At 40.1% G+C, this 19,353-nt stretch overlaps 2 protein-coding genes across 2 annotated transcripts; both read right to left on the bottom strand.

Moving 5' to 3' along the window:
- Nucleotides 1-2,937: 2,937 nt before the first annotated feature.
- Nucleotides 2,938-8,379, bottom strand: LOC102211136 (putative sodium-coupled neutral amino acid transporter 8). Its single transcript, XM_005741673.1, has 10 exons — nucleotides 8,191-8,379; nucleotides 7,048-7,246; nucleotides 5,139-5,295; nucleotides 4,959-5,060; nucleotides 4,817-4,874; nucleotides 4,321-4,435; nucleotides 4,096-4,243; nucleotides 3,808-4,010; nucleotides 3,599-3,650; nucleotides 2,938-3,128 (listed from the first exon to the last, which is right to left on the bottom strand). The coding sequence occupies exons 1-10, from the start codon at nucleotides 8,377-8,379 to the stop codon at nucleotides 3,026-3,028; spliced, it is 1,326 nt and encodes a 441-aa protein (XP_005741730.1). The 3' UTR covers nucleotides 2,938-3,025.
- A 3,572-nt stretch (nucleotides 8,380-11,951) lies between these two features.
- Nucleotides 11,952-17,864, bottom strand: nrn1lb (neuritin 1-like b). The gene is made up of 3 exons (XM_005741672.1): nucleotides 17,582-17,864; nucleotides 14,460-14,607; nucleotides 11,952-13,382 (listed from the first exon to the last, which is right to left on the bottom strand). Exons 1-3 carry the CDS (start codon nucleotides 17,634-17,636, stop codon nucleotides 13,079-13,081), a joined length of 507 nt encoding a protein of 168 aa, XP_005741729.1. The 5' UTR covers nucleotides 17,637-17,864; the 3' UTR covers nucleotides 11,952-13,078.
- Nucleotides 17,865-19,353: the final 1,489 nt, after the last annotated feature.

Genomic DNA, 19,353 nt, shown 5'->3' with positions numbered 1-19,353 from the left:
TATCAGGAAGAATTAAGCGTTTAAAGAGATGTCGCCCACAAATTGTCGTTTAATTAATCAACAGTGGAGATACAAGCAATCTTTCAGTTAGAAAGAAGCTTCAGGGGACAACATAGTAATGAGGGTTGGAAATTATCTTTAAAAGTAAGGGGGGAAATAAAAAAGATAGTCTCATGTAAAGAATAAGTAATGATTTTTAATGAAGCTGGCAGCATCACACTAGACACAGAAATGTCAGTACATTCATCAGATAGGTTTGACTGTCATGGTGCACAGATAATTTTAATGACTTTTGGTGAAATCTTGAAATCTTGGTCATTTTCACTTGTCTAGAAAAATGTTGTGTCTATTAGCACCAACCAGCAGAAGGCTGATACTGGACTGTGATTGGTGTTGATGGGTAGGGGACGTTCAAGTTCATTTTAACTGGTCATTAATGTAAGTGAACCAATCACATGCCAGCAACTCAGTGCATTTAGGCACTGCAGCATTGCGCTGATGACCCGCTGAGCATCGGAATGAGGTCAAAGGTGATTTGAATGTGACTTTGAATGTGACCTGTGTGTAAACTGCTGATCCACTGGCATTTTCTCATACAACCATCTCTATGGTCTACAGAGGTTGTTCTGAAAAAGAGAAAACAACAACAAGAACTCTAATGACCATAACCAAGATATGCAGATGAGCATCTCTGAACACATAGTATGTCACAACTTGAAGCAAATGGGCTACAGCAGCAGAAGACCACACTGGGTACCACTCCTGTCAGCTAACAACAGGAAGCTGAGGCTACAGTTCACACAGGATTACCAAAATCATTAGATTAGAAGATTCAAAAATGTTTCCTGTTCTGAGTCTTTCTTTCACTCAGATGGTAGGGTTAAAATTTGGTATAAACATGAAAGGGTGGAATCCATCCTTGCTTATTCCCAGGATCTACATCACATCTGACCAGTCACATTGTTATGATGTCACAACTTTGTGACTTGGGGAAAAAACCTGCCGATCTACACTCAGGAAGAAAATCTAAAAAACAGGGGCAGTTAGGGTTTCAGTTTTGTATGCAGTGTTTCCACATAGCAAAACTATGACATCACTACAATGTGAATAGTCACTTGCAATGTTGAACCAAAACTAATGTTCCTGAATCAACATTAGTTTTGTTGATTCAGGAACAGCAACAACACAACAATAGAAGGTGTACCTAATAACGTGAGTTTTCTGGTTGATTTGTGCATTTGTTTGTTTGTTTTTTTATTTCAATAGCATGAAAATGTATGTGTTAAATCGTCTAAGGAGCTTGGAAAGAAAAGCATCTGGACTTCTTTAAGTTGATTGAAGACGTTTCACCTCTCATCCGAGAAGCTGAGAGGTGAAACGTCTTCAAGCAACTTAAAGAAGTCCAGACGCTTTTCTTTCCAGGCTCCTTAGACTATCCTTTATGCCCAAACAGACGAGCCAATAATATTCCAGTTGTTCTTAACCATTAGCTGTGTTTAATGAGTATTAGCAATGTTAGCATGCTAATTCACTAAACTGATGAAAACAGGTGAGCGTGACTGCTTTGAGGATTGTGATGTTAACCTTTAAGTCACAGCAGTGCTGATCCTGCTCCAACACTGAGTCAGAAATCGGGCTTCAACATCTTTATGTGGGTGCTGGGCAATAGTGAGGGTTGACTGAGTGGGTGAGTGAAGTGCTGCTGTGACTGAAACATCTGTTTCATCCATTTCACATGTTTGTTGCTTCAAATTTGGCAAAGCTGCAGGTGAAGATTTTTGTAACAATTTATAGCCTTATGATAAGGAGACTTATTGTACACTCCTCTTATCCATGGAGCTCAAAGATTTTCATTTTGGCCAATTTTAAACTTCCACCTTTAGACTTAATAACTACAGAAACTACCAGCAATCTTGTCTTACTGGCTTTACCTATTAAGTTGCCTGCATAAATGTAATGACAGAGAATGACTGCAAGATTTAAGCAGTTTACTTGATTTTCACCCTTTTTTCCTTGAAAATGGTCATTTTTTTCAGCAGGTTGGGCAAAACACAAGAAAAGCATCACATTATGAGGGTTTTCCTTAAGGACATCAATAGCAAACATCTATTGCATAATATTCATGAGGAACTGCTGTGTTCCTTTTTTAATTTTTTTAAATGAAAGTTATTTAAATGTTGTATGTTCAGACAGATAAGTTCTGGATTACTGCAAAGTTAGCATGGCTCATTTTGCTTTTAAATCAGACGCCTCCAGACTCCAGATAAAACACCCAATTTTCCAGATGTAGTGTAAACTATTACTCACTCGTGCACTGACACACGTGTGTGAGCACGTGAACGCTTCCAGGCAGCATCCTATTACTCTTTTAAGTTTGAAGTCCATAAACAATAAACAGCTATATTCAGCACACCTCAGCCATCACCCTGTGCTCAGTGAAAGCAGCAGATTTATATCGCCGCTGGGATTAAGGCAGTGTGGAGTTTAGAAATGGTGCGACAAGATAAGGAACAAACACTTAAGAGAAAGGAAAAAAACAAGTCTTCAGTCAGTTTATCATCCTGTAAATGCAAAAGTACATTTCAGGGACAATAAGTCCATCTGTTTATGCTGAAAAGGCTCAGCGGGCTCAGACAAGCCATTATCGCTGTGGCCAAAATAAGCATGATAAGAAAACAGTTTCATCTTATCTGTGTTGTCACTATGCAGTTCCACATATACAGCATGTGAATGAAAAATATACAGAGAGAGGCACTTCCTAAATGGTGCAATGCTGCCCCCTGGCAGTGCTTAAACATAAACAAGGGCTCAGACAGATGAGATGTTTCACTGATGCTTCACCAGGCAGTCAAATATTATAGTCAATATTCATCACATCACATGAGAAACCATTCAGACACTGTCAACCTAAATTAAGGCCACAGACAGTCAAATAAGAGTCACACATACCCCTAAAAACCTTCTTTAAAAATGCAACATTCAGCTCCCTGAGAGAAAAAGAGAGAGTTTATCTAGTTCTGAAAGTTCAAAATTTGCGGAAAACCTCCATGACAGCGAGGGTCGTGCTCTGTCCAAAGATGAATGCTCCAACTACAATCGTTATGACTCCCCAAGCTGTTAAAATCGCCCTGAAATGATAAAAATGCAATCTGGTGATCGGGAGCATCAAGTGACAGATCAGTGCAACGGCAATAAAAGAAAAACAGAAAATTCAGAAGCATTTATCAGTCTGTCCTTTAGCCAGAAATCCTTCACTTCTGAGACACTGGATCAAATTTACTGTGCAAATAAAAGCCCAGAGAGGGAGACATTACCTCACAGCCATTTCTGCTGTCTGTTACTGAATCTAAGAGTCATTCTTAGCATACAGTCATGCAAAATAAATTCACAATATTTCCTGAAAAATCTCCAGGAAGTAAAAATTTCCACATAAAATACTGTCTAACATTCATTTATTGCGATATATTCTTTAAACATTTGTTTACCTGTACAAACTGTTGCATGTTCAGCATGTTCCATTTATTTGGATACACTGATTTGAATAGAGATACTGGCTGAATGAATTAGAATAATACATGGATTGTTTCTGTCTGCTCACCTGACTCTTGAAGAGATGTTCTCAGTTTGCATGGTGAACACTAAGCAAAGACCTGCAACACACAAAAACACATCACACAAGGGCCTGGGTTACAACGACGTCCTTGTACACCTTTCTCTTATTTTTGTATTGATTGTATATGATAATAAAGGGCTAAATATGTCATTACAAAACAATCAAAGTCACATTAAAGTGAATGTTGCTGCTACCAGGAAATATAAAGATGAAGAAGGCGCTGATTCCACCGATGATGCTGATGACGTCGCTCATGTCAGGTACAAACATGGCAATGACAAGCGTGAAGGTGATCCAGGCCACCGTGAGAACAACTCTACAGCGATTCTCAAACGAATGAGTGACGATTCCCCGGTAATGTCTGCGAACTCGTAACATCAGGTTCAGGATGACTGACCTGTTCCACACACAGAAACACAACATGGCAGTAAGCATGCTCAGAGTCAGAAAATTAAAAACATCTCCACCCTGGTGAGACTTACCTCCCGAGAAGAAGAATAATTGGGTAGATGGTGATAATTGATATTCCGAAAAGTAGCCTGGAAACGATCATGACCACATCATTTCCTGGATATGACATCAAAATATCTGAGGCTACGTCTTCTCCAAATGTCAAGAAGCCGTACACACCTGGAGAGGAAGAGAGCGGGTTTGATAGAGAGCTGCCAAATAAGCAGATAATACGCTTGTTTTGGGAGGGGACTCACCAGTTAGAGTGTAAATGAGCAAGCAGAAAAGCATAGAGAGCACAGAAATGACCGCCCAGTGGGAGATCTTCTGGTTCTCCATGCTACTGTAGATCGCTATACAGGCTTCATGGCACTGCAAACACACACAAGCACACTGTCAAAATATTTGAATAAAATCCAGGCTGTCTTTTGATGATGCTGAACAGTGAGTTCATTTTAGCATGACACAAATGTAAACATCCTTACTGGAGATGACAGGGAAGCATATACATATATATAATTATAAATAATAAAACCAATCGGGAAAATTTGTTTTTATAGTTTCTGGTAAATAATCTTGATTTCAGTAAGTGTGACACCCTCCTGTTTATCTCCTCATTCTTTAAAATATATATAAAGACTTAAGGCAGGGGTGCAATCTGCTAGGTATACCTAATAAATTGGCTATTAGACTGTATTATATAAAGGGAACATTAGGAAGTGAACAGTTAAAGATGTCCAAAAACAATCCTACCTGAAAGCCAAAGCAAATGGTCGGTACAACACTAAACATCGATGCCCATGAACTCACACTGAAAGACACAGATACATGTTCAGTAAGGTCGCACACGACAGGAACTTATCATAAGGATATGCATGCATTCGGATTTACTGACCTTTGGCTGTGGTCTGGAGTTATGACTGCGTGACTGTCCATCAGGTAATATTTTACAATCACTGCCACACACAGATATGTAGCAGCCAGCGTCCCCAGCACACTGACACAAAGAGAGACGATGAACTCGCGTAAACATTTACACTGTGAGTCAGGCTGAACACAGGTTAGTGCTGCTTACCTTGTGTATTTCTGGATGCCGATTTCTTTTGGGATGGACAGTGGTAGGATGATTACAAGGCACATGACGAAGAGGGCAAATCGTTGGTCTGTGTACCAGTGGTAGGGCATTCCTGCCTCGCTCGATCCCGTAACTGTCTCATAGAGAGAAATACACACTGGAGACAAAAAAGCGAGAGAAGTTCACAATATTTATCTACTGCAACATGAAAAGCATCAGTAAGCAGGACAACAGGGAGCAAGAACTGTCAAATCCTATAAGATTTAATGGGTCTAGTTGACTAGATTTACAAAACAGTCACACAAATTTTGCTTTTTCCTTTGTGATTTTTTTTATGGCAAGATATCAGTTTTTAAAGTCAGTGGATCAAGACACAGAAAGATGAGGCATCCTGTGAATTTGTTTCAGCCATTTGTCATTAATCTGTATCATGCAGAATCTCTGATTAAAATCAGGAGGCGTTTGGGGGATGGAGTGTGTTTGGAAATCCGATCAAATGATGTGTTTAAAACGGTAACAAAGCAAAAACACTAAAGGAGATTTGAAGGTTTTCAGATAGACAAAACACAACAGGAAAAAAATGAAAATGTGAGATATTCCTGCTCCCAGTCACATGTTTAGCCTAATGCCAGCTAGAATAGAAATTAAGGAGCAGGTGATCTGCAGTCTGTATTAGGTTGCATGGTTACAGGTTACAGGGAACGGCAGCTGAACTGGTCAAACTCAGGTGACGACAAAATAATGTCAAATACTCTAGAAAGCAGTGTGAAAACAGAATTCTTACAGGCTTTCTTTTATCCATTTATTTAACCTGCTAAGGAAATAGAAAAGGTAACATTAAAAGTATTAAAAGTTGATAATTTGGGAGTTTTTAGTGCATCAGCAGAGCATTCAGTGCATCACACATTCTGCTGTAATGGGTAACCTTAACCTGCTATCCTGTTAAAACCCCTAAAAATGTTGGCCTTACAGCTAGAGGCTAAGTCAGTGGAGTGGCAGTATTTGTTTGTGCTCATGGTCTGAAAATCTAATGGTTTATTAATATGTGTATAGTTAATGTTAGCAGATATTTTATAAGTGACTTTGTTTCTTGTCATCTTTCCCTGCTGTACATGAACACACAGGTGCAAGGTTTTCATGGCTAGTTCTGGTTGTGAGTTCATGTGCAGGCAGATATTGGAAGGCTGCAAGTCTGGAGCTGAAACAGGACTTCACTGTGTTTGTTAATGGACCACTGACACCCATTTAGCCGTCTTTTTCTGGTCCAGGTCACAGGAGTGGAAGTCTAAGCAGACAGGGGGTGCTGGTCAGATCCTGGTCAGATGATCAAGCCACCTCCACTGGCTCTTTTAGACATAGAGAAGTAGCAGCTTTTCTCTGTAATGCCAGGAGCTGTACATTGTCTCTGCAGGGCCCCCTAAGACCACTGGACCACTGGGTAAGGTGTCAGACAAAGAGAGATTCAGAAAAGCCCTATGATGGTGCCCAGTGTTTAGTGCCTTGGACTGGTTTGGAGTCTAGTGAGAGGCTATGGTGGTCTGATCCCTGATTGCCATCACTGGCTTTAGGAGCGGTGATAAGATAACAATAAAGTTTTTATTTTATTCTCATTTTCCTAGTTAACTTTTCATTGGAAATGAGTTAAAAGGAAAGTTTGGGGTGTAATGTTTTCCTTTCCATCATATTGCATCTGAGAATACCTGTTACACACTTCCAAACTGTTGTCAGTGTCCTCTTTCTTGATATTTTGTTATTTCCAGCTGACACCAAGTAATGTCAGAGCAAAACAGAGAAAGCCATAGAAGAAAGCAAGAATTTGGTTACTGATTACCAAGGCACGGATGCCACAGGTGAAGCTGTTTCTCTTAAAGCTAAAGAAAGCAAAGAGGAAGGCAAAGGTCTCGCTCACATTTCTCCAGCTGATCCTGGACCACAACGAGGAAGGCAACACTTATCATGAAGAGGTTGAAGCAGAAACAGACTTCACAGAGTTTCCCCACGGCTCGTCCACACACTTCTCTCACCACGTCCTGATACGTCTTCTGTCTGCTGACAGATGACGCATAGCCGAGGACGACCAGGCCGCTGATGAGGAAAACCAGAGACACCTGAAGGGGCATCAAAGGGATCAGCTTAACGCTAATCTTCACTCACAGACCACAGTGATGATATCACAAACTATGAGACAACAAGGCTGTGGGTATAGGTGTTTTAAAAAAGACACCTGAAAGAAGAAACATGCAAAGAAAGAAAAATATCTCAAAGCCTACATGTTTAAAATATTCGGTCTTTCCAACCAGTAATCCAAAACACTCAGGTTAATAAGATCGATGTCAAAGTGAACACTCTCTCTTTCTCTCCTGGGGGAAACTGAGCACAGGGGAAATGAGATGAGGAAGAAGTAAGAGTAGACAGGTGGCTCACAGAATAAAACAGAAAGTAACTATTACAAACTAGACACACACATGCACAGCAGCTTAACACTCAGGGAAAGAACAAATCCCAGGACTCTGAAAAGTGCATCTCAGCATTTTTAACACTGCAGGAAATTAAATGATTAAACAATATCTGTGTGCAAGTTATAAGTTGCAGCTGCTGTAACCAAAGTGACCGTTACAACAACTGGTGTTAAAAATATAAAATATATAACAACAGTTACATGGGACAAAGATGTCAAGCTCTGTGCCCGCTGACCTCTTTGGCCCATTCTTGGAAAGCATGCAGTAATAAGTCCATGAGATACACACACACACACTGCTTTTCCAGCAGTCAGATGCGGTGCACTGAAAGTTTCGATCTTCACCTAAAGTGGAAGCTTCATTAGAGCTCACGTGTTAAATCTATGCGTCTCTTTCACACCAAGGAGCCAGAGAGAGGGATGGTGAATCCATACTGAGCCCATGCAGGTTGTAGACCAACAGACAAAGTAACCTCTGGGGGAGGGGGACATATAAAACTGTTGAATTTTGACCTAAATTATTATGTTTCGATATTTTAGATGATTCTTTGTAAACAACACTAACTCCAGCAGCATGTTAGATCCTGTACTCACCAGCTCCACACTGACTGCAGTGGTGACTCCCCCTGCCTTCTGAAAGGCCCAGGGGAAGTTGAGCAGTCCGGCTCCCAGGGCAGACTTCAGCATGATGAACACCGCACCGAACGAGCCGAGCCGCGGGGGGTCCGCGTGAGATGCCGATCGGGCCAGCAGGCTGATGCTCTCCCGGGCCAGCTCCTCCATGATCCAGAACCAACACACAGACTCACAGAAACACCAGAAACTATTCTTGTGCACCCAGAAACCTGCAGTTCACGTGTTCGACTCCCTCTGTATCTCCAGAAGTAGTCTCAACCTGGTGAGCTGTAAACTGTGCCAATATATAGACCCACACACCCGCACACACACGACTAACATGGTCTAATTAGACTTTTCGACTATTAAAAATTTCACTCTGAGGTGAAAAATTTGACAGTAAGGTGAGCATGTTTACTTCTGCCCGCTCCGCCATCCCTTTATGTCTGTCTCTGATGCTTGCTGATGAAGAAGCCTAACTGAGCAGTGAGGCAAGTTTGATAAATGAAATCAAATCAAATATATGATGTTTCATCAAAGCTGACAAACTTGCAGTGACATCAGCAGACTGACCTGCTGAGTGTTTCCGGGAAGAAATATTGAACTAATTCCATTTTACTCTCTTGTTTCTCTCTATATAAACAGTCCCAGCGCATCTCACACTCGTTAAGGACAATAACACCCGCCTCAGGGGGGAAATTGACAGAGAAATAAATACAATTGTTCATTTTATTCTTATTTCTTATTAATTTCACGCATTATGTACACAGATCATAGAGTTGGTGCTCAGTTCAGCTGACAGCTTTAAAGTGTTTACATCCTGGTAGAATAAACCCCCGGCCACATGGATTGGACAGCCCAATCTAATACACTAGGAATTCATAATCCCTGCCATGTTTTATGCTACACACCATCTGCTGTAGAGCATCGCTCAAAAGCGGATGAGGACTCAGTTGAGAACAAAAATAAGTTTAAAAAAAACAACAACATGAAAACATGTTAATGGCCAGGCATTGCGGCTCCTCCTTTGAGCCTCACGGTGATGGAGATCGACTCCGGTGACGATCATGATACAGAGATCTGAGTGAGCAGGTCTGCGAAGGTGGGGACAGACAAACTATGTAAGGGACGGGTCATCAAACTAAGATATAAATAGATGTTTTTATATAAAGAATTCAAAATGTATTTTTGCAGGCTACACAAAGATCTATTTGTTTCTTTAAAAATATTTAAATTGAACTTAAATTGAGTTTGTTATGAATTGGGCAAATACATTTTTGCGTGTCTTCATTAATTAGTTGATTTATATTTAATTTCACCAGAGTTGTAGCCCCAAATTCTAACAATTACTGAGTACTGCTGCCATTTTTTTATCACATAGGTGCCACAATGGTGTAATAGTCAGTGCTGTCACCACACAACACGAAGGTCCGGGGTTTGACTCCCACAAGTACACACTTTGCACTTCTTGAGCAGAGTTAGCATGTTGGCTTCTCTCTAGCTTCCTCCCACACTCCACGATATCCGCATTAAGTACTTTTTTTCTAAACTGGCCCCGGTATGAATGTTATCATGAAAAGTTATCTGTCTTTGGATGTTGACCCTGATTGGCTGTGCTGCCCAGTGGCAGTTGCGCCCCATGACCCTGAATTAGATAAGCGAATTGGAACTGGGTATAGAAGAGCTCAAAAATAGGCTTTTTAATCTATAAACAGTGTAGCTCTAACCCTAACCCTCTAGGTGGATTCCACCCATTTTCAGTGTAATTCTTAATTATCTTCATAGGAACACACTGTCTTGTCTGTTTTGCACTCTTTGACAAACACTCCAACTTTAGATTCCTGCCTAAACTAAAAAACTGCTTTTAAAATGTGTTCATTTAGGCACGGCAGCTTTTCCCCTTTCTGTTTGTGGCGACCTGCCATGTTATGTGCAGACTCACTGAGGGTCGTATTAAAATTCAGTCTTCGTGTACTAGTCAGGATTTTAATCTGTATCTGTATCTGTTTAGACAGAGCAAAATGCTTTTTGATGGCAGTCTGATGGATTTCAGGCCAAAACTGGAATCAGATAAATCTGTAATAGAGATGGCACGATACCACTTTTTTATGTCCGATACTGATACCGATATCATAAATTTGGATATCGGCCGATACCGATATGAATCCGATATAGTGTGTTTTTTAATAAATAAAACTGTTTTTTTAATATCTTGCTGCATTTTGTATAAGTTCAAACTCAAGTTTAAAAAAAATAAAACACTAAAGCTATTCTGTTATACCTGTATGCAAAAAATACACTGCACCCAAAATATTTCATAGTTTAGCAATACTGATCAACCTAATAAACTTAAACCTAGTCTATCCTCCCTATTCTGGTATTTTAAAGAGTAAGCAACCTAACTAATAGGGTTTCAAACTCCCAGCAAAAAAAAAATAGGGAACCACCCCCCACCTTATGATGCTTAATCGACATAATCAACTTTAATTTGATGCAGTGTGAAAAAAATGCACAGAAATCAATTATTTTTCAAGAATAATTAAATAGATTCAACATCTTTCTTCAACAGAAGTTTAAACTGCGCAGATGGTATCTTCCCAAAGGAAAAGTACTATAGCTTACTTGGGTATATTAGACTTAATAGTTACTATATACAGTAATGGACTTCTATACATTTTACATCAGATTAAAACGTTGTGTGTAAGATTCAGACAATTATTTATTAAAAGCTGGACATTTTAAATGAGAATAAGAAAGAAAAGTATGTCTTTGTGCCCCCTTTTCCCTGTTCATGCCCTATCGGCCCCCTGGCTAAACTTTGCTAGATCCGCCCCTGCACAGTTACCAGCCGTCAGCTGCGTAGAAAAGGATCCTGGTGTAGAAAGTAATATTAAATAAATCCTAACAACAGATTATCAAGCTTAAACGTGATGCTGTTGTTCAGCCGCTGGTTTCCTCTTTCTGGCGCGAAGTGGGCCATAAACAAAGAAGAGAGACGGACAGAAAAGCTGATCAGCTGATCATTAATCAGTTTCACAATTGAAGTAGCAGCAGGAGAGGGAGGGAGAGAGAGAGGCAGTCGCTCCATATATCGGTTGTTAAGCTTAACGCGGGAATGCTTTACAAACATTCAGAGATGAACTTACACACTTGCTTTACTTCTCTCTGGGAAAACTTCCTCGGAGATGAAATGCCGGTTTGGTAGTGAGGCTACAAATACACACAGTGCTCTATCACGTGATGCATACTGCTCCGAGTGCTAAGGTTATGGGCCGAGTTAAGCCATGTTGCAAGTTTTGTGAGGTACTTTTTTGATATTTAATGGATCGGGTTACATCTTTTTTTTTCTCTCTGATATCCGAACCAGTAATTTAGGTCAGTATCCGACCAATACCGATGCGTAATATCAGATCGGTCCATCTCTAATCTGTAGTGCAAATGGAATGAGACATACACACTTAAAACTATGAAAGAGCGCTGGTCAGGCTAACCTGTGAGATTTGGATAATCTGGTGGTTGATAACCTTAAATATTAAAGGTATTTAAGGTCTACCTGAGGTTCCCTTGACTGCCACAGCATCAGTCATCACTCCTCAGATGATGTTCAAGTCTTCCTACCTACGGTGTTTATCTGCTCTGAGGCCACTGAGACTGATTTTAAGTGTTTTGAGGTGCAACCTGCTACACAGTGGATGAATAAAGATAGATGAGATTAATCATGACTCTGCTGTTATGAAACAGCTTAAGGGTATTAAGATTATACACACACACACACACACACACACACACACACACACAAAACCTGACTCAGAGCATTTGATTTTAGGATAAGTAATAGTTTCAATCACTCAGCAAGATTGTGTCATGTATGTTAACATACCTTCCATGGTGAAAAATCACAGTGACGTAAAGTTGCATGTCCCACTAAATAATGCAAAACTAGAAAATGATGCAGCAAATACACCAGTGATGTGTAAACCAGTGAAATAAATTAAAAACATTTTTACAAATGACAATTACACACTAAAGAGACTCAGACTGCTGACTAATGTGCTTGTTGTCCTTTATGCTTCATTACTGTCCAAGGAAATGTTTATTGCATGCTTTTTGTGCATTTTATTGAGACATGTGCACACTGTTCCCACAGGAGACATCTTTAAACTGGGTTAAAGTCACATGAAATAATAACATGTAGCAGCACATCAGAGAGTCTGTCGTCACATAAATCTGATTTCATGTCGTTAAACCAGTCAAACAGGGTGATGACTTAAACCTACTGCACAAAAACACAGTTCGCCCCCCTCGCTGATAATACTCTCCTCCGGATCACACCTGATTAGGTTGCACGCAGATCTGAACACCTGGCGTTACAGCATGCCTCAAAATCTCCTTTGTCCTCAAATCATGGGACACTGGTGATGAACTGCAGCAGGGCTAAAAGATATATATTTTTCATAACCAGAGCTTTTCTTTCAGCTAAGTTGACACATTAAAGAGATGTGGGGAAAGGGTTTATTCTTCCTTACATTAACTGTTTGTTCTTCTATAGCAGAATAATAAATATTAGATTATGCGAATTTAATCAAAATCATTTAAACTCTTGCAGTGATTGAAAACTTGGTGGACTTCATGTAAGAGGCTTCTGTTTGACAGAAGGCAGGTCTTCAATTTTTTTCAATGCGTCAATGCTGTATTAGTGTCCTGAACCAAACATTTCAAACTGATCCAGTTATAGCAATCCTTATTTAAGGATTATGATGAAAGTGACTTGTATGGATTGTGTGCCCTTGTTTGTTTGGATTGTAGGGGCAGCAGGACTGTGACGGCCTGCTGGCATCACTCTGACCGAAGGGTTAATATGGGTTAACTAACTCCTGAGCAGAACTAGCAGCATGCTGCACGCAGGGAGCAGTACAGTGAAGAGCGTGGGGCTGTGCTTGTGTGTTTGCCCTTTCAGTGTTTCCTGGTTTGTCTGGTCGGACGTGGGGGGGCTCTGAGCTGCAGGCACGGTGCTGGGTGGGAGCGTTGTGCGGCTGGCGCACATGTTGTAGAGGTTTCCAGAAAACTCTGTCTTCCTGGACTCTTGTCTTAGAGACTCCCAAACAGCTGCTGCTTCTCCAGGACAGCCGGCCAGAGCTGAGTTGGCACAAACGTGAAATGCATTCCAGGACCTTGAAAGAACCAGGACAGGAAGAGAGGTTAGCATCTCCAACACAATAATAACCCAGTATGTTAAAGTAATGAGATTACTACAGCGTTGGTAAGTAGCAGACTTCCTGTGGTTTATCACTTCTCTGGTGTCCTGCAGGACCCTCTGACATCACTTTTGGGTCACAGACTTAAGACAGCTCATTTTCTGGTAATTCGAAGTAGACCTATTATGTTTACTTCCAGCTTCATATTTTATTCTTGAGGCCTTTGCACACAGCGCATTGTTTAAAAAAAAACAAAAAACTATTTCACTCGCTGGGCCCACGTCCTCATTTTAGGTTTGACAGTGTTTTTAGTAGATAAAAGTGAAGGCTTGGACATGAACTGAGCTGCGGTTTGGGGAAGGCCTCGAAGGGGACTGGCGATGGCTCCCGGGCCTGGCAGATCCCCATGCACCGTCTTTCTGAAGCAGGTTTGTGTGACGTGTACACACTGTAAATATATTTTTGTGAAGCTTTTTACCTCAAAAATGCACCACTAAGCAACTGAGTATATCAAGCACTGATGAGCTGGCCCTGATGTTTCTAAACAAAAATCATAGGAAACTGAGATTCATCCGATTCTCATGAGAAGGATGCTTTCATACATATTTAAGGATGTCAATGAGGCAGTTTGAGCTGTTGTTGGAAGACTTGTAACAACTTCTGAGGATGCAGAGATCCAGTTGACCCAGAGCAGCAACTAGCAGTGTGTCTGAGGTAAACCAGTATTATCTTACCAATTCCAGATCACTCGCATTTTAACCTACAAGCTCACTGGTTGCCAGATGCAGTGGCCTGATTGGTCAGATCTGTTTATCTGGAACTGAAAAACTAAATTTGATTCATAAATTCATCCAGCGATAATATGTTTGGTGTGCATTAAAAACGGGTGAGTCCAAAAAATATTTTGAAAGGACAAAGAAACACAGCCCTTCAGCTCTTGATCTGTGACCTCAGTGAACACTTTCCCAAAGGCTGTGTGGTTTCAGTCACTAGTTTCAAGTCTCATTAACATAACATTAAAAAAATGACAGACTGACACACACAAACACACACCTGCAGATGGCATCGATGTCCTGTGTGCTCTGCTCTTTTTGTGTGTCCACTAAACTGTCCCCGAGTGTGAGTAAACACTGAGCAAAGCGCTTGTAGATGGAACCACATGAAACAGGGATTGCAGCGCTGAGACACACGGGGACCAAGCCTGGTGGAGAGGGAAAGACAAGACACAAGCATATTTGAACACTACAAAAAGATCATTTTATCTAAAGAAGGTCGATGCTCTTTCTCACAGTTGAGCACTAAAGACATATAAAGCACTCCTTTTTTCAGTGCAGAAGAAATGAATGCATACATGAGGAGACTGTAAATACAGTGTTACTAAACTAAAAGGTTATGATGGGAGAAAAATAAAACCACTAGATTGTTGAGGATTTGAATACAATGTTTGTATGTTCATAGTTGTGATCCATCAGGTTCTTAGATGGATCAAACAGATACAGAAATATGTTGTATTCCATTCATCTGGAGGGATTATACACCCTCAGAGCCAAATTCCATGTAGCACTATAAAGCCATGTATAAGCTGTATGGTTGCATCGGTCAGTCCACATATAACATGTCATATAAAACATGTCCTTATGTAGTTTGAGTTTTCACTGAAACCTTCCTGAAAAGCTGAGACACAAGGTCTGACTGGAGCACTGATTTGGGAGTAAATCTGTACTGCAAGATCGCTTTCAGTTTGTCGTTGGCCTCGAACACATTCGTTTGCCAGCAGACCTGATGAGCTGTTCCAGGGTCAGCCCTAAAACCATAAACATCAATCTGATGCTAAACCAGCCTTCATTTTTCTGGCTCCAGGCTTTACACAGAAATTTGGATGCTCTCTTTCTAATGTACTGGATGTGACTGAAGCGCCTTGAGGCGACTTATGTTGTGATTTGGCGCTATATAAATAAAATTGAATTGAATTGAATTGAATTGAATTGACTGAGTGCAGTTTGTCTAATTTCTGCCTTTGTGGTTCAGAACTACTGTTGGCTCTGGACAAGCTGCTTACACGGGGTGTAAAAAACACTGATCTTATTTTATATATCACTGAATATTGAAGCATTGATATTTGAATTAAAGAACAGAGCTTAAACAGCAATCCTAAAGGAGATCTGGCTGTCTGTATACATTTGACCAGAGGATATAAAACAAAAGTTAAATATGCATTGCAAAAACAAACCGCTTGTCTGAAAAATTAGCTCAGAAATTGGTGACATCTAGGACATTTTTGCCTTTTCTCCACACGCCACTTGGAACTTTTGTGATTCAATCAGTCTAAGACGACCTTGTTTCTGCCTAATGCCAGTGCACGTTATTAGCTGCATCATTAAACCCCTGATGTTTTGCTTTTGCTTCTCTGTGTTCTTTCTTTGCAGATGTTTTTTTAATAGCTGTCTCTGCAGAAATGTAATGAATTCCTGTTGCGAAATTTCCATGTAACTTGGTAGATTTTTCCACAAATGAGCTTCATTCATAAAATGCGGTTGCACGCTTCACCACCACTGCAAGTCACAGCTAATTGCATTATGGTTCCAGGTTGTTGGAAAGTGTTCTCATGAGCACAATGTCTCCAGGGATTTTCTTCGTGTTTTCCACAAATGTTCAGTTGAACTCGAGGATGAACTGATTACATTTCTGCACTCAAAGGTCAAAGACATTGTGACCTCAATAAATATGTTGCTTTGTGATAACTCAGTAGCTCCAATTAAGACAGAATTTCACACAAATGACAAATGGAGATAAAATGATGATGTTGTGACTTTTATATGCAAAAGGATAAAGGTCGTGTTCACTCCAATGCCTTAATTTTCTGCAGAAACATCCTTCTGGCAATTATTCAAGGGCATTATGTAGCTATGTTAAAAAGTCAACCCCAAAAACCTTTATATTGTTAGGACAGCCAAGGTGGAAGCAGAATTTGCATTATTTACTATTAATAAAAACCTTATATAAAGATAATAACATAAAATATAAAATAATATATAATAAATATATTTAATATAACTTATACAATAATAAATATTACCACAAGCATCTTACAGGGTCCCTGAGCTTCTTCTGAAACTGATTATTTTCTTCTGCATCAACTTATTTACCCTTTTTTAAAAATTTGCGAGAAATCCAGCCACAGATACTCTGAACAAAAATAAAAGTAGCAGAAAAATTGAGCACAAAATGAAAAAGTGGTTAATCAGTTAATCATTTCAGCTGTACCTTTATGAACTTCTGAGTAGTTTGATTTGTGATAAAAAAAAAACAACATATTTTGTGTGTTCTCTATGTTATATATGCTCAAATCTACATAATTCAAATACTGAATAACATTAATACTAATATAATAAATGTAGCAAAGTAAACAACTTCTGACTTTTTAAAGTCTGCTCTGAAGACTATTTATTTAACCCTGACTCGAAACTCTGCACATGGTTTCCTGTGTACCCAGACTTAGTGTATGTGTACAAATGGCAAATAAAAAAAAAATGAATCTAATCTTTATCTCTAAGATAAATGGTTTTGTTTCCCTGGGAGAAAGATTCTGTAACCGAAGAGTGTAATTGATATCCTGCATTGCACTGGGTATCTATTTTATTCTATTTTATTGTTTCCTTTTTTTTAAATCAATGTGTGCTTGGAAAAAAGATTTTAATCTGAAAGATATTACAGTAAAGTAAAGGTTAGATCAAATTTAATATGTGTTGTAGCAGAAATATAACATGGTATGAAAAGAAGGCTCCAATTTGTCCTCAGCTAAATCTACTTAGTTTCATTCCATTGGTGTTCACACTCAAATACACAATGTTGTACACCTTTCTGCATGCACACACACAAACACACAAACAGCCTGGGGAGCATTTCATTAAGGTAAGCGCATTTGTAAAACCTTTCTCATTAATATCAGAACAAGCTGAAGGGAACATCCCTTATAAGCCATCTGAACTTCTCTGGACCTTTTCTGACAAACCTGAAAGTGCAAAGAAATTGTATATCCGTATACAGACGCAGGACAAAATTGGGGCAGTGAAGAGCACACTCAACACTTACAAAGTTTTCCCACAAGACTGGATTGCACACAAACACGTACAATACGGTCACACTACAACTGGAGAGTACGGCAAGTTCCTTACTGAGGCAGAGGGCGATGGGCAGCAGCACCGTCGAGCTACCTGGATGGGACTTCATTGTTTGGCTCAGAAGTCCCGTGGAGCCGAGTACCACCCCCGAGCAAGAGGCTCTGATGTGAAGCTCCCACTTGACGTAAATCCAAAAAGTGCAAAATTCCTGGCCTAAAATGTGATTTTTCCGACCGTCCGTGGGGAATTTATCAGATGGCAAAAGTACAGCAATGCACGGAGGCACAACCCAGCTGGATTAACAGTGAAAGGGACCAATGCATCACAGAGAGTAAGAGGATGTTGTGCTTGTGTGTATGTGTATGTGTGTGTGTGTGCACTGGGAAGGCTTGGAGCAACAGACCAATGAGAGCATCACATCATAGCACAGTGGATTAGAGTGTTCTCATTTCCGGTTTTCAGTATTTGGAACATTTGTTTGAAACCCAGATATATGATCTTATAATGATTTTGCTGTTCACACTTGTGAGACACCTAGCTGTTGCAAAAATCTGTTTTAACCATTGAACAGAGACTTTGTAAGTGAACAGTCAAACAAACCATTATTAAAGGTGTCAGGAGGCAGGAGGATTTTTTTGTGCACAGATGGATGACATCCCAGTGAGGATAACACAATCAGGCTCACCTGGGAGTCCAATGTGGTTCCACAGCGCCTTCTGGGAATAGCCTCAGCCCACGAGAGAATTCATCCGCTTTTTAGGTTATGACAATAAGAGACAAAGACAGAACTGTTAAACTGTTGAAAATGGGTGATTGTGATCTTTACTCCTTGACTTCCTTGTGATTCCATCTTACATCCCCCTCCTCACCCTCCCAGATGGCTCACACTCTGTGCATTAGTATAAGTCCTGGTTGACATCTGCATACTGACACAGGAGGAATAGGAACCCATTGTTAATCTGCGGCTTAGAACAACCATCGACTGCAGAGTAATCTGTCTGTGTCCCAAGCTGCTGCCCTGAATCGATACATCACTGGAGCTACTTTGGCAAAAAGTCTTCCTGGAAACATCTGCATTAGCTCATCAAATTCATCACTTTGCAATGTCATATTGCAGATGTGTAACATTTACGGTGCCATGAAAAAGATGTCATTCACATCTATCAGTTGGGAAAGGTTTCAAAGACATTTCTGAGGCTTTAGGACTCCAGAGCTATTATCTACAAATGGAGAAAACTTCAAACTGTGGTAAACCTTCCCAGGAGGGGCCACTGTCCCCAAAGAAGCGCTTCAATAACTCTTCCAAAAAGTCTCTAAAGAACCCACATTTGCCCAAAAACATCTTTGTGATCCCCAAGATTTTTGGGAAAACATTCTTTGCACTGACGAGACAAAGGTTTGCCTTTTTGGAAGGTTTGAGTTACTGTTACATGTGGCATAAAACTAACACAGCATTTCTTCAAAAGAAAATCGTACCAAGTCAAACATGGTGGTGGTCAAGAGTTAGTCTGGGCCTGCTTTTCTGCTTCAGGACCTGGGCGAAAAAAGAAGAATGTCCGGCCATCAGTTCATGTTCTAAAACTTGAGCGTGCTGTATATAATCAGGTTATATCTGAAACATGCAAGTGTGACAAAAATGAAGTAAATAAAGAAATCATGAAGAGGGCAAATACTTTTTCACTGCACTGTAAACTGGGTGAACTTATCTAGATTTTTTTGCTATTCTAAAAAAGGAAATTCCATTGTTTATATATTTCAGCTATATAAAGGGGGCAATTGTGGCTCAAGAGTTGGGAGTTCGCCTTGTAATCGGAAGGTTGCCGGTT

The sequence above is a fragment of the Pundamilia nyererei genome, unplaced genomic scaffold (assembly GCF_000239375.1).
Source record: "Pundamilia nyererei isolate P.nyererei 1_Seehausen unplaced genomic scaffold, PunNye1.0 scaffold00112, whole genome shotgun sequence".
Lineage (NCBI taxonomy): Eukaryota > Metazoa > Chordata > Actinopteri > Cichliformes > Cichlidae > Pundamilia > Pundamilia nyererei.
The sequence above is the reverse complement of the archived record's forward strand: the minus strand, read 5'-3'. Positions and strand labels throughout refer to the sequence as shown.

Coding starts and splice junctions, on each gene's coding strand:
- LOC102211136 (XM_005741673.1), bottom strand. CDS start 8,379: ATGGAGGAGCTGGCCCGGGAGAGCATCAGCCTGCTGGCCCGATCGGCA. Junction 7,247..8,190: donor CTGCAGTCAGTGTGGAGCTG/GTGAGTACAGGA, acceptor ATGCCCCTTCAG/GTGTCTCTGGTTTTCCTCAT. Junction 4,011..4,095: donor ATTATTCTTCTTCTCGGGAG/GTAAGTCTCACC, acceptor TGTGTGGAACAG/GTCAGTCATCCTGAACCTGA.
- nrn1lb (XM_005741672.1), bottom strand. CDS start 17,636: ATGAAGTCCCATCCAGGTAGCTCGACGGTGCTGCTGCCCATCGCCCTC. Junction 14,608..17,581: donor GCCCATCGCCCTCTGCCTCA/GTAAGGAACTTG, acceptor CCTCTCCACCAG/GCTTGGTCCCCGTGTGTCTC. Junction 13,383..14,459: donor GACATCGATGCCATCTGCAG/GTGTGTGTTTGT, acceptor GGTTCTTTCAAG/GTCCTGGAATGCATTTCACG.